Source organism: Sturnus vulgaris, chromosome 4 (assembly GCF_052056855.1).
Source record: "Sturnus vulgaris isolate bStuVul1 chromosome 4, bStuVul1.hap1, whole genome shotgun sequence".
Classification (NCBI taxonomy): Eukaryota; Metazoa; Chordata; class Aves; order Passeriformes; family Sturnidae; genus Sturnus; species Sturnus vulgaris.
Window position 1 is genome coordinate 10,741,328 of NC_142246.1, and position 16,908 is coordinate 10,758,235.

At 38.0% G+C, this 16,908-nt stretch overlaps 1 protein-coding gene across 9 annotated transcripts in view; it reads right to left on the reverse strand.

Annotated features, from left to right (window-relative positions):
* The window catches only part of SORCS2 (sortilin related VPS10 domain containing receptor 2), a 532,019-nt gene that overhangs the window by 35,201 nt on the left and 479,910 nt on the right, over window positions 1-16,908 (reverse strand). For all 9 annotated transcript variants that reach the window (XM_088163095.1, XM_014895301.2, XM_088163094.1 and 6 more), the window contains exons 15-19: window positions 9,423-9,543; window positions 7,938-8,071; window positions 7,209-7,337; window positions 5,369-5,540; window positions 1,606-1,792 (exon numbers count right to left, since the gene is read on the reverse strand). In XM_088163095.1, the coding sequence (XP_088019221.1) occupies window positions 1,606-1,792; window positions 5,369-5,540; window positions 7,209-7,337; window positions 7,938-8,071; window positions 9,423-9,543 (743 nt within the window). The remainder of the gene's footprint in view (window positions 1-1,605; window positions 1,793-5,368; window positions 5,541-7,208; window positions 7,338-7,937; window positions 8,072-9,422; window positions 9,544-16,908) is intronic.

The window sequence follows — 16,908 nt, forward strand, 5'->3', positions numbered from 1 at the left end:
CAAATCACATGGAAAGCATTTACTCAAGCAGGCTGTGTAACACACTTCTATGAGTCTGCTAGTCCCTGTGCAGGGCAGGCTCAGGAAGGGATCACATCTGCCTCACTGCTCTGCTGCCTCTGCACCTCAGCACCCAAGTCCCCTTAATGCACCAGTCATTCACTTATGTAAAATAATGTTTTCTGCAATTTTAAAATATGCTGCATAAAAGAAAATCAGCATCTTTTACTTTTACTCTTTATCCTAACATAGGCCATATTAAAAGCACAGTTTGAGAAAGTCTTCTGCTTTCCATCACGGCTTGCTACTGCTTGTCATTCTCTGAATTTATTCTTGTTATTAGAAGTTATTCTTAGAGAGAAGAATGTCACACAGTTTTTTTCCATTCATTGCTTGTACAGATCTACAATTTCTTTGCCTACTCCACTTCTCAGCATCTAGAAGCTTCTAAAAAGCAACAATGAAGCCCTAATTTATCTAAGCTTGCTAGAGTTGTCAAGTGATTTAAAAAACAAACACAACAGAGAAACAGACAATGAAACTGAGGTGTAAAATTTGATTCTGATTTTTTCTGCTTGATATTAACAGGAGATTGGTCTTTGGCATGTGTTTGGCTTCACCTGCTAATCAAAGAAGAACTGGAAACTGAACTCAAGGACACTGACTAGCAAAATACATAAATATCAGCAGTCACTAGACAAGCTGACATAAAGCAGATGGCTCTGTGCACAAGCTGGTATATGGCTCCAGTGATTTCCATTGCTTTGGGATTAGGATGGAAGACACACCACTCACAACAGAGGGAAACAGACACCTGGAGAATGCAAGATGAGTATCTATTCCTTTGATGTTACTAGTTTCTGAATTTTGAAAAAAGGCAATAACTGTCTTGAATCTCAAAGGAACAGGAAAAATAGGTTCCACTTTTGAGTTCTCTTCTTCATTTCAGTTATGACATGACTGAGGTACATTAAGCTTGCAATGGTGCATGATATTCCCTGGGCAGTGCTATTCTTTATTTTATATCTGTTTGATTGAGTTTTTCAGTCTTAATTAAGGAGAGGAAGAGAAGTATAAGTCAAGTAATACTGCCTGCAAACATGAAGTTATATCCAAGCACCATTTAAAACTCAGTGAGAATTAACTACCTAAAATTTAGATTTAGAACCGCTGAGATTTTGACTATTTTTTAAAATCATATAAGAGATCATATGTTTCCCAACACGTCTGTTAACTTGCTTTACACTGCACCTGGAAGCTTTACAAAGACCTAGCTTGAAGTATTAAATTTTAACTGCTAAGGCTGACAAGGGGTGTTGAATTAGGAAGATGGATCAAATCTGAAATTTATACTGAGGTATGCTTGTTATTTAAAAGATTAATAAACCATCCTTCTGCCAAATCCAAACAAAACTAATTCTGACCTCCTACTGGATTAGGTTTACAAGCCTCTGCATTAACAACACACAACACTGCAAGGCTTCAGGAGGATATTGAAAAAATATGTTTTCTCCTAATTGTGAGTAGTAATTTTCTTTCCTCCTTCATAGCTGACATGAGGTTTTTACAGGTAGTGAAAGCAATAAAACCAAAGAGGTGATTTACAGGTGACTTGGACGAACACCACAGCCTCGTCGTGCCCAGCCACATTCTCAGCCTTCACGGACACGCGGTAAATCCCAGGATTCTCGTAGCGGTGACGGATGGGCTCTCCAGTCATCGTCAGGTTCACGTATATCGCCTTAAAGCCGTCTCCAAGATCTACCTGGTACTTGGTACTCAATACATCACCCTAAAAGGAAAATACATCAAAAATATCTCAAATGGCCACAACCAAAACAGACAGGACATGTTCATGACCTTTTATGGAATCACAGTTTTCAGCCCCAGCCAGACATCTTGACCCAATTGCAACAGCTGCAGTAAAACCACCACTGCCATGGCAATTACATTAGTGCAACAGATGCTGTGTGCACTAACAGACATAATAACCTGTTTACAGAGCAAGGTGCTACCTTAAAATTATATACCCCAGACCACTAACCAAGTTGTACGGCACAGAAACCATCACTTTTCTCTTAATGCAGCTGGACATTATGTAACATAATGGTGCAGGGCATCCCCAGGTTCAAAAGTGAAACTCATGTGACTGTAAGCAACTTGCTATTTTAGCAATGTACTATTCATCCCACAAGCTTCTAGCCTTTGCAATTATAAAGTAAAATTAATTGGCTTAGACATTCTTCACAGCACCTTCCAGCCACACCTTCTTAGTGTCAACCATGTGGCCTTTAAGACCCAAGCTGGGATCTTCACACTGAGTTGCAGAGCGTTACACTGAGCTACCAGCATGCCAAGAACTAACATGCTCTAGTGCAAAATTAGATGCATGCTTAATGAGGCAGATCACTGAGCTGAGTTTGAGAAACTGTTTAAAAGTCCAGTCAATAATACTATCATGTGGAATATCTCATGGAATTTATAATTCATCACACTTCTGCTAAGTGCTTATTTAAGTGACACTGTATTCCTAAATTCAGGCCTAAAGTACCACAAGACTGATACCACTGCTCAGAGGACAAACATGGTAATCACTCATGTTGTCATGGCATGGCTGCTCAAGAGAGAAATCAGGCCTGTGCCACATGGACTGGTGATCTGGATGCAGTAAAAGGAAAATTCATTTTAGCTGTGAGCAGCAACACTTTCTCAATACCACTGGCAGCACTGCCTGAGCAAGTAACCCTGCTTCCTTATCTCCAGCAGTGTGGATGCTCCTGCCTGTTTGCCAGAGATCATGGCCATCACAGCCATGCAATTCAGACAGGCTGCAGGTATTGATTTCAGAGACTTCCTTGCCTCTAGAAAAGGAATGTGTATATACCTGTATGCTGGTCACGTGACATGAAAGGCCATCAAAGCAGAAAAGGATTGACATTAAAGTATTCAAAAATCACTTCATTTTTCCAAAAGCCACTCTCTGAAATTGCTTTATTTCAAAATTTAATCCTAAAAGGCAACACTATGTAATTTTTTTCATGATAACAACAATCAGCAACTGCAATAATCTCCCACTGGTGAATTACCCAGAGTTGGACACTTCTAAGATTTAGCAGGACGGTGCCAGGCATCTTATCCAGCCCTACATTTTTTTCAAGAGAGGTTGGACCAGATGATCCTTAAAGTCCCTTCCAACCTGTCAATCTATATTTCTATGATTCTTTGAAAATCAAAGGAGGTATCATGCCTAGGACCTACGTACCCTGCCATTAAAAAGAAAGGAAAACATACCATTATTTTCTCCTTTTATTATTTTGCAGTGTGGATGATTTTCTTCCATGTTTTATCACATGAAACAACATTGCTTATAATGTAAAAAACACCCATAATAAAAACCTGTAGGATTATCAATACCTAAGCACCATATTCCAAGAAACATAAAGGACTGTGAAAGCCTCTTCACTGTGAATAGTTTTCCCAAATAACATCTTTCTTTTGACAACAGAAGATTAGAATTTTGCAGAGGAGATAGTATGTTATTAAAGTTTAAAGCAAGAGAGATATCTCCTTGCCAGCAATGTGCTAGTAAGTGGAATCTCTTTAGATGACATTAGCTTGCATACAGTTCTTGTTCACTCTTATGCTAACAAGTATACACGCATATTTTTTTCAGGTGAGACAGAAACCAGCATTGTAAGACAGCAGAGGAAGGTTCTATTAACATTTCATTCTAATAGCTTCCCTAGTGTAAAGATGAGGGTGCTGTCTTCAAAACACCAAGGTATTTCTATTTCCTGACCAGAAAAGACAGATAGAATGGAGAGACAGCAAAACAGTGACAAAGGGAAAAGGCAGTTAAATCAATAAAGGAATTGGGGCTTCCAGTTCCATAAAAAATAGGAGGTTGTCATGACATTATTTATTCATATATTCAGCCAACAACATTTGGGGAAAATTACGATCATGATGATATATTTATTTGTTATTATTATTTATAAGGACAGTTGCAAAGTGCCCAAATGTACCAGAAGCCTGCTTCCTTTACTCTCTGATGTCTGGTATTCCTGCACCTAATAACATGCATTCACAGAAATTAGCAAATTAATTTTGTTCACCAGAGAAAGTGGTATGTTTTGGTTTGTCATAGTAGAGCTGTTTCTTAAACTCAGTAAGTGTTAAGAATTCTCATTAGGCTTCGTCATACATTTTAAGTTCTAAACAATGCTCAGGACTTTTGAGTTTAAATATTGTTCTTAGCCATAGAGGGCACCAAACAGCTACATTTCTTCTAAATCTGTCTTCCTCTTTGATGCATGGAGTAAAGGACTTCACCAAAAAAAACCAGCAAGGGATTCTCTACAAAATCCCATGATTCTGAAGATTTGTAAATAATTTTAAATGTTTTTCGTATTGTCACAGAGATTCATGAAAGCTTCAGTAGGAAAAAAAGTCAAACTGCCAATCAAAATAATTAGAGTCCAAATTGTAACCAAATGCTCCAGGCTTACAATAAACATTTCCAAACAAATTCTAAAAAGAGAAGGCAGCAGAACTTGCCACACAAACTGTTGGGGCACCTGCACACACTGGGACACAGAGCCTGTGAAGTATTAAGCAGCCCAGTGCTCTGCACGTAACCTTCTTGATTCTGTTACAGAAATAAATCCCAAGTGCTTGATTTATACAGCACAGGTTTGCCAGAATGTGTGAACTTTCTTCAAGTTCTTTCAAACCAGTGGGGTTAGCCAGGATTACAGCACTCCTGTAACCCGAGCAGAGCAGTTATAGCCTAATGCTAAAAAACAAGCATGAGGAAACAAACCCATGGCAAACAATTCATCCAAAAGTTACTTGCTGCTGTTGGTCAGGGCCTTAGGGCATTGTCTCTCAATAAACAGAAAAAAAACCCGTATCCACTGGCAACACAACTAATATATAATAAATATTCTTATGCTGAGCTATTTGCTGATTTCTGTGAAGCTTTGCCTCATTCCTCTCTGAAAGGCTGATTCTCAAAAACACCTAAACCGCAGCATTAAATGTTCTCTGCATATCTGTTCTTCTCTGATACAGCAGTTGAAATTTTCAGTCCAAGAAGACTTTAGTAATCCAGTTACTCCGACTTTCCAAGAAACCAGTGCCTTTTCTGCTGAGGAGACAAATCCTGTTCTGCGGGTAGAATTTGGAGGTTCACTGAGTTTACTGGCTTGTCTTATTCACTTGAAATCAAGTTTCAGCATTTAGAAAGCTGTCTTTTAATATTTATCTCAAGCACAAATTATTCTTCATTCACCAGCAAAACAGATAGGAATGAAACTAACCCTAAAATCAGTGATTCAACTTCCACGTAGCCAATGTTCATTACTACCTGCTCTTGTTGAACAATGAAGGTGATGTCTTCCCCAGGCCTAACAGCCAGACTTTCTCCTCTGATGCTGATCTGAAGTCCCTTGGGAGCAGTCAATGGACACATATGATGTGCTAAGTTCTGCTGCAGGTCTACTCCACCTTCACACACATTAGAAACAACTTTCCTGTACCTGCAAAAACAGTAAACAGTGGACACAGTGAATTGGAGGTAAGCAAAAGAATGCCAGTAAAGGCATCAAGTGTATGTGTGATTGTAACTACTGCATTTTCCTTGGGTTCACAAACAGACAAGATTGCAGATGATCAAAGCCAGCTCACAATGCAAGTACTTTCACTGGGGACATTGCCTTTACTGGGGGAAATCTGCTGAAAAAAGAGAGTGCAGAGCACGATGAGAATTCCACTTGCATGCATGGGAAGAGTCTGTGTTTTCCAATTTAGAAACTGCCTGACTAGCCCTTGGGGACCTAGACAGTGTTGTTCTCTCTGCCATCCCCTTTTCTAGCATCCAAGTCTTCAATGCTCTAGAGGTCTTGGTTCCAATCCTAAAGATCAGGAAGAAATTAAACCAAGCAGCTTCTGCATTAACCCAGAACTAATTGCTTAACAGCTGCTTTCAAATCTATTCATTTCTTAAAACACTTAAAGCATTTGTTTAATGTAACTGTATAAAAGAGTGAAAGGACTCACACTTTTAAAGGGCTAATAATAAAATAGTCGGATGTGTACAGTAATTATTTATAGATCAACTTTCACACAGGTATGTTATTTTTAAACATTCTTTTAAATTAGAGTCATATTTCATTCTTTTGAATTCCCATTCTGTATATCACAGCTGTTAGCCACGACCCAGAAGGCAGCATTTTCCTCAGTAAGGTAAATATACACAGACTGTGATTCTATTGCCAGATTGGACATTTCAGCATTTGGTTCTCATCTCCACAACTGACTGTGATGGTGTTATGATAAGCCAGAATAGATGCCAGCTGCAAGTTATTCTCAGCACAGACGTCAGACTACATTGTAATGTATATTCTATGCAGTATTGTTTATAGTGACTAAAGCTTTCCTTTGATTCTGAGTGTCCCATATGGTCAGGAAGAGAATCTATTCTCCACAGAACTTCTTACCCTTATGGAAGTGAGAAACTTGGAAATTCTGTGAGAATGTTGCCAGTTTCTCAGAGTAATTCATTGGATCCAAATTGAAAATTACTCTGAACCCAAAAAACAAAAAAAAAATCTGAAAAAAAATCCCCTCTTCTCAAATGGATTAGATTTGAACCACTGTGAACATGCAAAGCAATATTTTTCTTTCATTAGTTTCTAGGAAGCTTCTGCTCATGCTCTAAGTCAGAATCAGAACTTTTCCATTTCCCAGTTTTTATAGTTTGCCTTATTTACATCTCATAGAATCACAGACTGATTTGGGTTGGAAGAGACCTTAAAGATGATCTTGTTCCAACCCCCCTGTCATGTACAGGGACACCTTCCACCAGACCAGGTTTCTCAAAGCCCCATCTAACCTGGCCTTCAGCACTTCCAGAGATGAGGAATCCACAGCTTCTCTGGGCAACTTGTCCCAGTGTCTCAACCTCTCTCACAACAAATAATTTTTTCCTTATATCTAATCTAAACCTTCCCTCCTTTAGTTTAAGGCCATTCCCCCTTGACCTATCACTACATGTCCTTGTGTAAAGTCCCTCTCCAGCTCTCTTGCAGACTCCACTTAAACATTTAAATGCAAATTCTTTCAAACCACATGTGAGGCTGCTGGCTGAAATATTGTCCCCCTCTTTGGAAGCCTCATCAAGCCCATGAAATGCAAAATCAGCTTACCCAGTGCTGCTGGTGTATGCCTGCCCCAACACACAATCTTCAGGAGGTGCTTCTGGGTTAAACCAAAAGTCAGCAAAGCATTTGCTCGACTCCGACTTCAGCGGTGCAGAGCGCTCAAACCCATAATCACTGAAAAACATCAACACCAAACATGTTACTATCCCCACTTCACTCTGCAATCCAGTTTGGGGGGAATGAAATTACATTTTTCAAAGTCAATACATTTTTCCATGTTATTCTACTAGACGAACATACAAGTTGATGAAGCCAATTGTGTTGTAATTTCAATAGGAGTTGAGTAAACTTGGGGGAAAAACTGGTTGCAATTACTTTGTCAGTTCTGCAAAATTACCTCTCTAGGTAAAAAAAGATTTTTTAAAGGTTTCCTTTGACACTCAGACAAACCATTTTTCTCTTTTTTTTTTTTTTTTTTTTAAGTAGAAAGGGTTTGCTTGCCTTTAAAATTAATTCAATGGTCATTTTCTTTCAAGTCTTGATCAATAGAGAAAAACATCACAATTTTTTCAGTCAGGTGAAACAAATACTTAAAAAGGGCAATGTTTTTAAACAAATGCAAATGTAAGAGAAGCCTGTTATTCAATAACAGGTTGCCTATTTGCTTATACATGGCTATGTAGGAACAGGGGCAAAAGGAGGAAAACAGACCCATCTCAAACTCTAAGTACATATTCCCTAGCAATAAGTCAAAAGGCCCACAGACAGACTCACCATAAGAAATCAGTGTTCACACATTCACAAACTTTGGATGTGAGAGCTGATGTGAAACTTTTCCCTTTAATGCACCATGATGAAATCTTCCTCTTTCGAAAGCTCCTCTGCTGGCCCATGATGCAACGATCACCCTGAATATCAAAGCACTGGACTTACTGCAATGGAACCTCCACTACACAGGCCTTGTGTTGTCCTGAGAAAGGCTGGTCTTGCTGCCAAGACTATAAACTTTATCAACCCTCTAATCCTCAGATATAAAGGCACAGAAAGCCCTCATATCCACTGCTGTCCACTAAGACATCATTACAGAGCTGTAACATATATATATTTTTTTTTTTTTCTAGGACACAAATCTGAAGATGCACATGAAAATGCAAATGCAATTTACGCTTCATGAGTGCCCAACCTGTGTACAAAGCTCTGAATGGCCATTTAAAAATTTCATCTGGCTGCTGAATTCAGATAGCTGAATTTCTCTAAATCATCATATCTCTCTAAATCATCATATTCTTGGCTGTCCACCAGAAGCATCAACCATGAGGACACAGAATGAACTCTCTCCATACACACTCCACTGGTAACTGGGCAGCTGCAAGTACTCTGTCAAAGTCACTTTAGTAGTTTCTAATTTTTGAAAGACATTTCAATGCCAGTATTCCAAGATGCTGTTATTCTTTAGGCTCAGATCTGCATAACATACTTTGTGTACACACAGCAGTCACAAACAAGAGGTGTAAAATTAGGCATGAGAACTAGCAAATGAGAGCTCAAGTAACACTGAGTAGTGTGCAAAAAATAAACTAACCCTGGTGGGAGAAGCAGAACAATTATTAGAACAATAATTAGAATGATTATGAGTAAATATGACATATTCCATTTAATAAAACAAATCCACCCCCTTTTGGTCTCTTTGATCAGTACATTGTACAGAGAATTTAGCTTCCAAAAAGTGGATTTGGCCAGAGCATCAGGATTAGCACAGCCCTAGTGCATTACTGCAGAAAGGGTATTGCCCAAAACAACTGGACTGCATTACGTGATTGGTCCACTGAGATCCTAAATTACGTCTGGGATGGACTTTACTTATTATATACGAGCAATTTATATACCAGCAATTTATATACGAGCACGGTATGTGGTCAGGAAGTTGGCAGAACACAACTGCATGCTGAAATTGTTTCAATCAATATTACACACTTCAGTTTATGGAACATGCTTCCCAATCCAACAAGACCACCTATTATTATGGCAGCCCCCCAGATACACTTCCGCCTTTTTGGGACACAGATCACACAACCAAAGGGAACACAAAATCCTCTCTCACTTTAAACTCTTGTGAAATCAGCATAAGGAGACTAAGCTGGGGATGTAGCATCCAAATTCAATTTGGAAACATTTTCTCAGCACACAACTCTATATGAATCTGGAAACATGGAATGAAGAATGGAAAAGTTTTGTCACTTAACAGAAAACCATGAATACCTGGAGATTTGTGAGCTCCCAAGACTCATAGTCTTCATCAGTGCACTCCCTGGGGAAGGATGGTCTGAAGTCCACCTTCACCAGTTCCCAGTCTGAACGGTAGCTGATATGTCCAAAAACTCTGAACAAAAGACCAAAAATAAACTCTTACTGCTAAGAAATACCATACAGCTGAGATTCAAAATTTCAGTCCCAGCTTTTCCTATCCATAGTCATAGTTCTCTGCTAAAAGGTCCCAGATTAATTTTTCTTCCACTTTTATTCCTCTTCTATGTACAACAAGTCTAGTTAGGAAACATTTGTCAATTGTATGAAACTTTACAATGAAGAGCTATAACTCATATATTAAAGGGTTTTTTTCCCTAGCAAACTACCCATAAATTTAATGGGAATTAATATTTTATAATATGGAATAAAAAATTTTTGTCTATTATCTTGCTATGTGAAACAGACATAGCTCTCAGATTTTGGCAGGAAGTTCAGATCAGGGAGCAGAATCCCAGATCCCCAGAGTCAGTTTTCAGCTCTGTCACTCATTCCTTACGATTTGCAATTTCTTCAGTTGTTTTTGTTGCAGGATTTTATGTTAATTCCTACAGTCTTCAAATGGCAATGCGCTATTGTTGAACTATGTTGAACAGCATTATCATGATACTGTATTAATTTCTAAGGAATACACTACATCTTCACATTGTGCTGGTGAACTCAGAGTCTCTTCTTCATTTCAGATAGTTCAATGTATAACAAAACCCAGCGACACACTGTACAATTTTTGTGGGGGGAAACATTTTTAAAAAGAAAATCTCATTGCTTTAAAAACCAAGCTGCACTTTCAAAGCAGCCAACATTTTCTAAGTCAGAATCTTTATTTCCAAAACAAAACGGGTACGTGTGGCATCCACCAACAAATTAGAAAGGATAAAGACTCTATTCGGGCAAAAGTAAAATGTATTTGTGGTTTGTATCAGGCTTATGTGACTTACTTGCCAAAGAATTTAAGGTTAATTCTGAAGCCAACAATTTCTGTGCAGTTCATACTGCACAGAGTTCATATTCCAAGCTTTAGTATCATTCTCCAAAGTAATTAATTCCTTTTGTTTTGCCCTCGATGTCGTCCAAATCCAGACACAGCAAGAACAGTACAGTTTTACTAAAAGCATCCTGCAATGTCCAGTCATTTCTCTTGTCCTGAATACCAGGTTCAGACTGGAACTGGGGTAGACCAGAAGTGATTCATTCTCTACAACACAGAGGCAATACTCAAAACATGTTCCCTGGTAAATGGCTTACAGCTCTGAAAGCTAGCAAAAGGGCTGAAAAATAGTTCACAGAGACTAAAGATGTACAGCAATTTCCCCCCTGTCCTTTCTGGTGTCTTTGCTTCTCCTCCACAGCAGAGAGATGTAGATATCAATAGGTTATTGCCCACACTGCTCACATTATAATGACTGGACAACCCATGCTCACAGGAAACCACACCACCAGCAGTGCAGTTAACTAAACACAAACATATGCATTTAGTTTGTATGTCTCACTCTTTCCTTGTAAGGCTCTGAGATTAAAGGTCTTGGATCATCTAATTCCTTTCCTTCTGAATGTACCCATGGCTCAGAAGTAGAAGTAACACACACAAACTAAAATATGTGGCTCAGTCCACTGCTGTATGTGCACATAGGTGTGTGGTCCCATTTCTCTCATTGAGCCTAAGGGTTTGGTTCCTTTTTCTGGTTCAGTTGGATCCTGAGAGCTGCTGTCACCATATAATCTTATTCACTGGTACTTACATAGTCAATAAAGTGTCTACTTAGGTGGTCTCTTGCTTTTTCCACAATGCCTGTTTCAATATGACTGGGTTTGCTGACAGACATGAAGTGTCTTTTGCATGCAAAATACCTGTACCTCTTTCCCAAAATCTTTGTTTCTCCATACAAGGTACTAACGTAAGGCAGACTTCACCACGTGCTTATGCAACTACCTACCTCAGTGATTGCTGCTCCAGACATCACAAAACTTCACAAATTTACTACATTTCTTTTACTACTCATTTATAAAAAAACACATTCCAGTGCAAGCAGCCAAGTCCTGTTAAATCTTCACTCCTGCCTCAAGAAAAGTATTTTCTAGAGAAAAAATATGAAATTTTCTCCATTTGTGTAAGCTATCTCAGGCAGATTAGTCAAGGAAAGAGGAAGAAAGGAGATGGTGTCTTGAGTTCAAGGCAGAACAGAATAATGACATTCTCCTGAAAACATAATCTCTGAACTATAATTAATGATCTTTGAAGCCTCATGAGGGTGATTCCAAATAACTATGGGAAGGGAAACATGTTGCTTATATATATAAATATGCACACACAACCACACATACACATTTATGTGTATATATAACCAGAGATATAAAACAGCAAAACAGAGCTCAGAGAGTTAGAGAATTAATTTTGATATCCACAGAGATATCAAACAACTTATTGAGCTATCCACTTTTAAGCACCTTGGAGATAATTAAAATGATAACAAACAGCTACTAGGATTTATCAAAACCAAATCATGTCAAACTAATGTAATTTTCTCCTTTTACAGGGTAACTGGCTTACTGGATAAAGGAAAGGAAAAATGTAGCATATTTTGACCTTTGTTAGAACTGATACACATTTCTAGCTGACATTGTTCTCAGTGTAAAAAAGGAAACATCAGTGCACATAAAATCACTGTAAAGAGGAATGGAAATACATACTGAATTAAAAGAATCCATTTTCAAAAGGTAGTTATCAAATAAAGAATATTTGGAGATATGTATCATAAAGATATGATGGGTCCACAGTCAGTATTTTCTCATTAACACTTGTGGTCAAATAAGAAACACAAAATATTTTGCAGGTAACACCTAAGGAAGGGAGTGGACATTGATGGAAGCAATGTTCAGAAATCAATATGATTAAATACTCCCAAAACCTTGGGAAAAAAGAAACCCAAATCCACGTCAAAGGTGGAAACAAAAATGGAAAATGGAAAATAACTTTCAAATATGAAATAAAAGACTTAGGGAATTCTGTGGAATTAAAACAAGAATGCAGTGTTGCTGCAAAATAAGAAAGACTAATTCTAGATTATATTCAGAACTCAAAAATAGAAGACATAGAGGTAATTATTTTGATAAACTTGGCAGTGGTGAAGCCTCTGGAAGAATATTGTGTCTAATTTTGGATGTTATATGCATATTTACAGACCCACTAAAAATGAATTTGAAGAGGGGCAAAATGACTCATAAGCTGCTTAGAAAATGTAACCAATGAAGAATGATTGAAAGAATTGGGTTTTTCACTGGAATAGATAAAGCTGAGAAGTACAACAAAATATATGCAGTCTTGTTATAGAGCAAAGAGCTGTCTTCAAAGAGACCTGGAGGAAGGGCAAGAAAGTCAAAGGACAATAATAAACTTAAAAGATACAGCCACATTATTCTCTAATTCCTTCTCCTCAGTACTGGTGAGTTTACATGAGAAGTACTGGGTTCAATTCTCGGCTTCCCAGTACAAGAGAGAAATGGAAAAACTGGAGGGAGTCCAACAAAAGGCTGTGATGGTGATGAAGGGGCTGGAGCAGCTCTTGCAACAGGAGAGGAAGAGAAGTGGGACTGTTCAGCACAAAGAAGAGAAGGCTCAGGGGAAACTGTCCAAGTCTATAAATACCTGGAGGGAAGGTACAAAGAAGATTCTTTGCTAGGATTGGAGTCAGGTCTTCAGTGGTGCCCAGTGACAGGACCAGAGGCAACAGACTCCAAATGAAACACAGGAAGTTTTCTCTGAACTCAGGAATCCACATTTCTGCTGTGAGGGTGCACTGTTACAGGTGCCCAGAGAGGTTGTGAGTCTCCACCCTTCAAAAGCCACCTGGGAATAGCTCTGTGTGGTTGGTTCTCAGTGGGTCTGCGTGAGCAAATGGGTTTGACCAGATCCTCTCCAGAGGTCACCTCTGACCGCAACGATTTCACGATTCAAGAAAAAAAAAAAAAAAAAGAAAAAAAAGAAAAAAGAAAAAAAAAAACCAAAACCATCCCCCCCCGCCCCCAAACTCATTTCTTTATGGCTGTTCTGATTCTACAGACTGAAGACCATGTTCTCACAGCACAGTAATGACACCACTGTTCCCAGCATTCTCTGGCTTAAATAAAATCCCGAAGATTTAAGAAAGTGTCCCAGTACAGTCACAAACTCCATTAAAATTACAGACATACAGCTTTGTAATTCCTAGGGTAAATTTTCCAAGGAATGAAGCGTTTTACACATATCCACTTTAGCAAACTGTTCGAAAAAAGTCTTAATGATTATTAATGCTGTTGCTGAAGTAGCACGTGTTGCAGACACCTAACATGAGCACATTTAAATGTACTGCTAAAGATCACTAGAATAAAAGAGAAGTATATTTTCAAAGTAACAAAGGCATGTATTAAGTAGGATTCAACGGATTAGACAAAAAATACGAGCTGTAATAAAGCAATACATAACAGCAATCACAATTTAATTGCTCAGGTGCAAAATATATATGATGAATAAAATCATATGAATGAAAAAAACTGGAATGGTGCAGCAAGTGTAACTAATGATTAGAAGTTATATATCAAGATGATAGCAATTCATAAGCTACTAAAACCTTCCTCTTGATTAACTATATTTCATCAGAAAGACATCAAATCAATTCTGGTGAAACTATAAAAGATGAAGCTGTGATAAATAATTTTTGGAAGAAATTCCAATTACCTTGGAAATTAATTTACTTTTATTTGCAAGAATTTAAGATCTATAATTTTAACTTCAGTGTTTCAGTTGCCATAACAACTTTGTACATTTGTTCCTAGTTCATTTATGAGCACATAATTTTTTAATTTGATTGCATCATTTGATAGATAAGACAGTTTAATGCAGTTTTTAAGCTAACTCATTTAAACTATTTGCTGGAGGATTGCTGGTTATTTCTGTTCCTGATAAAGCTCATAATCAGGCAGAGTTAATTTAACAGAAATTATATGCAATGATAATCTTTTCCAGTAAATTCTGTTCAACAGACAACACCTATTCGATAGAGACTCGTTGTTCAAACAAGCAGTAGTAGCTGTGTCATCTCCTGTCTGTGTTTTGCTTCACTCATGAATACCTGAGAACTCTCAAAGACCTCAGAGTGGTGGTAGTGATCCTGCAGTATTTTCCCACCAAGGTCACAAAGGTCACATGGGGAATTTATTCAGATGTTTAATGTAGCAACTAAAACTGCCAAGTTTTGCAGCTGTACTGAGGATTAGTGATGACAATTGTGTGATGCAGTTACTTTTGTTTGAAATCAGAAGCCTCTTTCATTCTAGACTCACTGCCTTAATCTTCCAAGTGCTGCACTGGCTTTTGCTCTCCTCTACATGAGTTTGCCATCAACTGTGATGTTCAAAACAGGACACTGTGGCAGAGTGTCTGCACAGTGATGAACTGCCCTGTTGGCATACTCTGCTAACTTCATATGCCACTTGGAGCAGGGCTTCTAGCTTTTTTGAAAGAGACTTCAAAAGTACAGAGCTATTGACAGTAAAACCCAGGATTTGAATCCGGGTCAGTTGAGGGCCCCACATACAGGTGATATGGGCAGTCTCAAGGGCTCTCTCTTGGATAATTTGTCTAAATTCCTCTGGACACTACCTAAGCAAAGCTGTCCAAGCATGTACCTGAAATTCTTTACAGATCTAAATCTCAGTAGCTAACAGGGAGTATATTATCAAGCTGGGAAAGGAAACCACGCTATCAGAGATGCTAGTTAATTATTTTAACAATTCTTTCTGACTCCTTTTAAATGGAAGCACTTGCAGAGCTTTGTCAAATATTATATTTATGCATTGCTCCATATATGAGGTCTCCTTTCCAGTAGTAAAACATATTAGAAGGAAATAGAATGATCATTGAACTTATTGTATTGACAAAATATTTTTTAACTCTCAGACCTCTCTGCTAAATTTTGTAACACAATTGCAATTTCAGATTAAATATTCAATCTACCTTACAGTTACTAGATATCAAAAGCCATTTACATTAAAAAACCAGCATCTTTCTCAGTTGTCTTCTACATAAAAGGATTAGTTAGAACTCTCTTGTCAATTTATGGTGAGTTCAAAGAGCTGAATCCTTTGCTTCACAGAGACCTTTACTACAAATGATGACAATATCCCTGAAAAAGTAAATAAATGTGACAATCTTCTTTTTGCTCTGCCTGTTGTAGTTCATATTATTACACTGTCTTTGAACATACAGCAAGACACACCAAAATCTGTGCAGAAATTACCTAGCTGAGGAGGAAAGTGATGAGATGGTGGCATGGAAGGATGTACTTTAGTGTAGTCACTGCCAATGGGTAGTGCTTTCCTTAACTCCCAGGAATAACATTATTAATGAAAAATTTTCCAAGGGGATATGGGTTGGCATAGACAGTCATGACTAGGTACTATAGCAATATTTAAAGCCTACTATTCTCAAAAGAGAAAATGACAAGTGAATCTTTATTAGATGAGCTTTCCTTCCAACAGTTGTCTTTGCTTCCATTACACCATTGTAAAATCAACAAAACCTAGATAAGTCAGAGGGCTCCTTCTGGTAAAATGGATGAAAGTAATGTGAGATTCAAGCTGCAGTCTGTTACACATCAAGATTATAATTCAGCATATTTTTCTAATTCTCCAAAAGAACATAACAGAGGTCACGTTTCAGTGGCCTTCCTAAATTGCAACTACAGAAATGATGAATGCTTCCATGTGCAAAAGTAGACACCTGCCTACATACAGCAACTGCACATAAAAAGTGCTTGTGTATGCAGGAGATCATGTGCAAATACGCTGAGACATTTATGATTTAAATGCCTTAAACTACAAACACATGCATATACTTAATGCACTAAAGAGAAGAGTAGGATTTCTTGGTTGGGCTGGATTTTTTGGTTTTGGTTGGGGTTTTTTTTTGGCTGCCAAAGTGAAAAATGAAGGGAGGAAACAATTTAGTTGAAATTGAACCAAAATATGTTTTTCCATTGTTTCCTGCTCCCATAAGCTAATAATTGCCATTCATTCTTTAATGCCAAAACATCTTGGTTTTAGCTCTTTTGGGGAAAAAGAACGGAAATGACTGCTTAGGTTCTGAGAAGTGCTAGGGGGAGCAGAATGAGGGTGTTTCCACTTCATCCAGGAGTTCAGAGGTTCCATGATATTTGTGAACTATATCCAACATTTTTTGCCATCTATTTGATACATTCCTGTCCAAGAACAGCCTTCTAACATGTATGCTGTTTGGAAAACATTGCAGATTTAGTGCCTAGCCGAATGTTTTATGCAGAAGTAAATACAAGGTGGATAGTGAACAAAATGGTTTAAAGAGAAACGTATGACACTGTAGAAGATAGCTTTTACTTCATTCAATTCTCTGTTTTCTTACTTAAACTTACTTAAAGATCCAATTAATCTG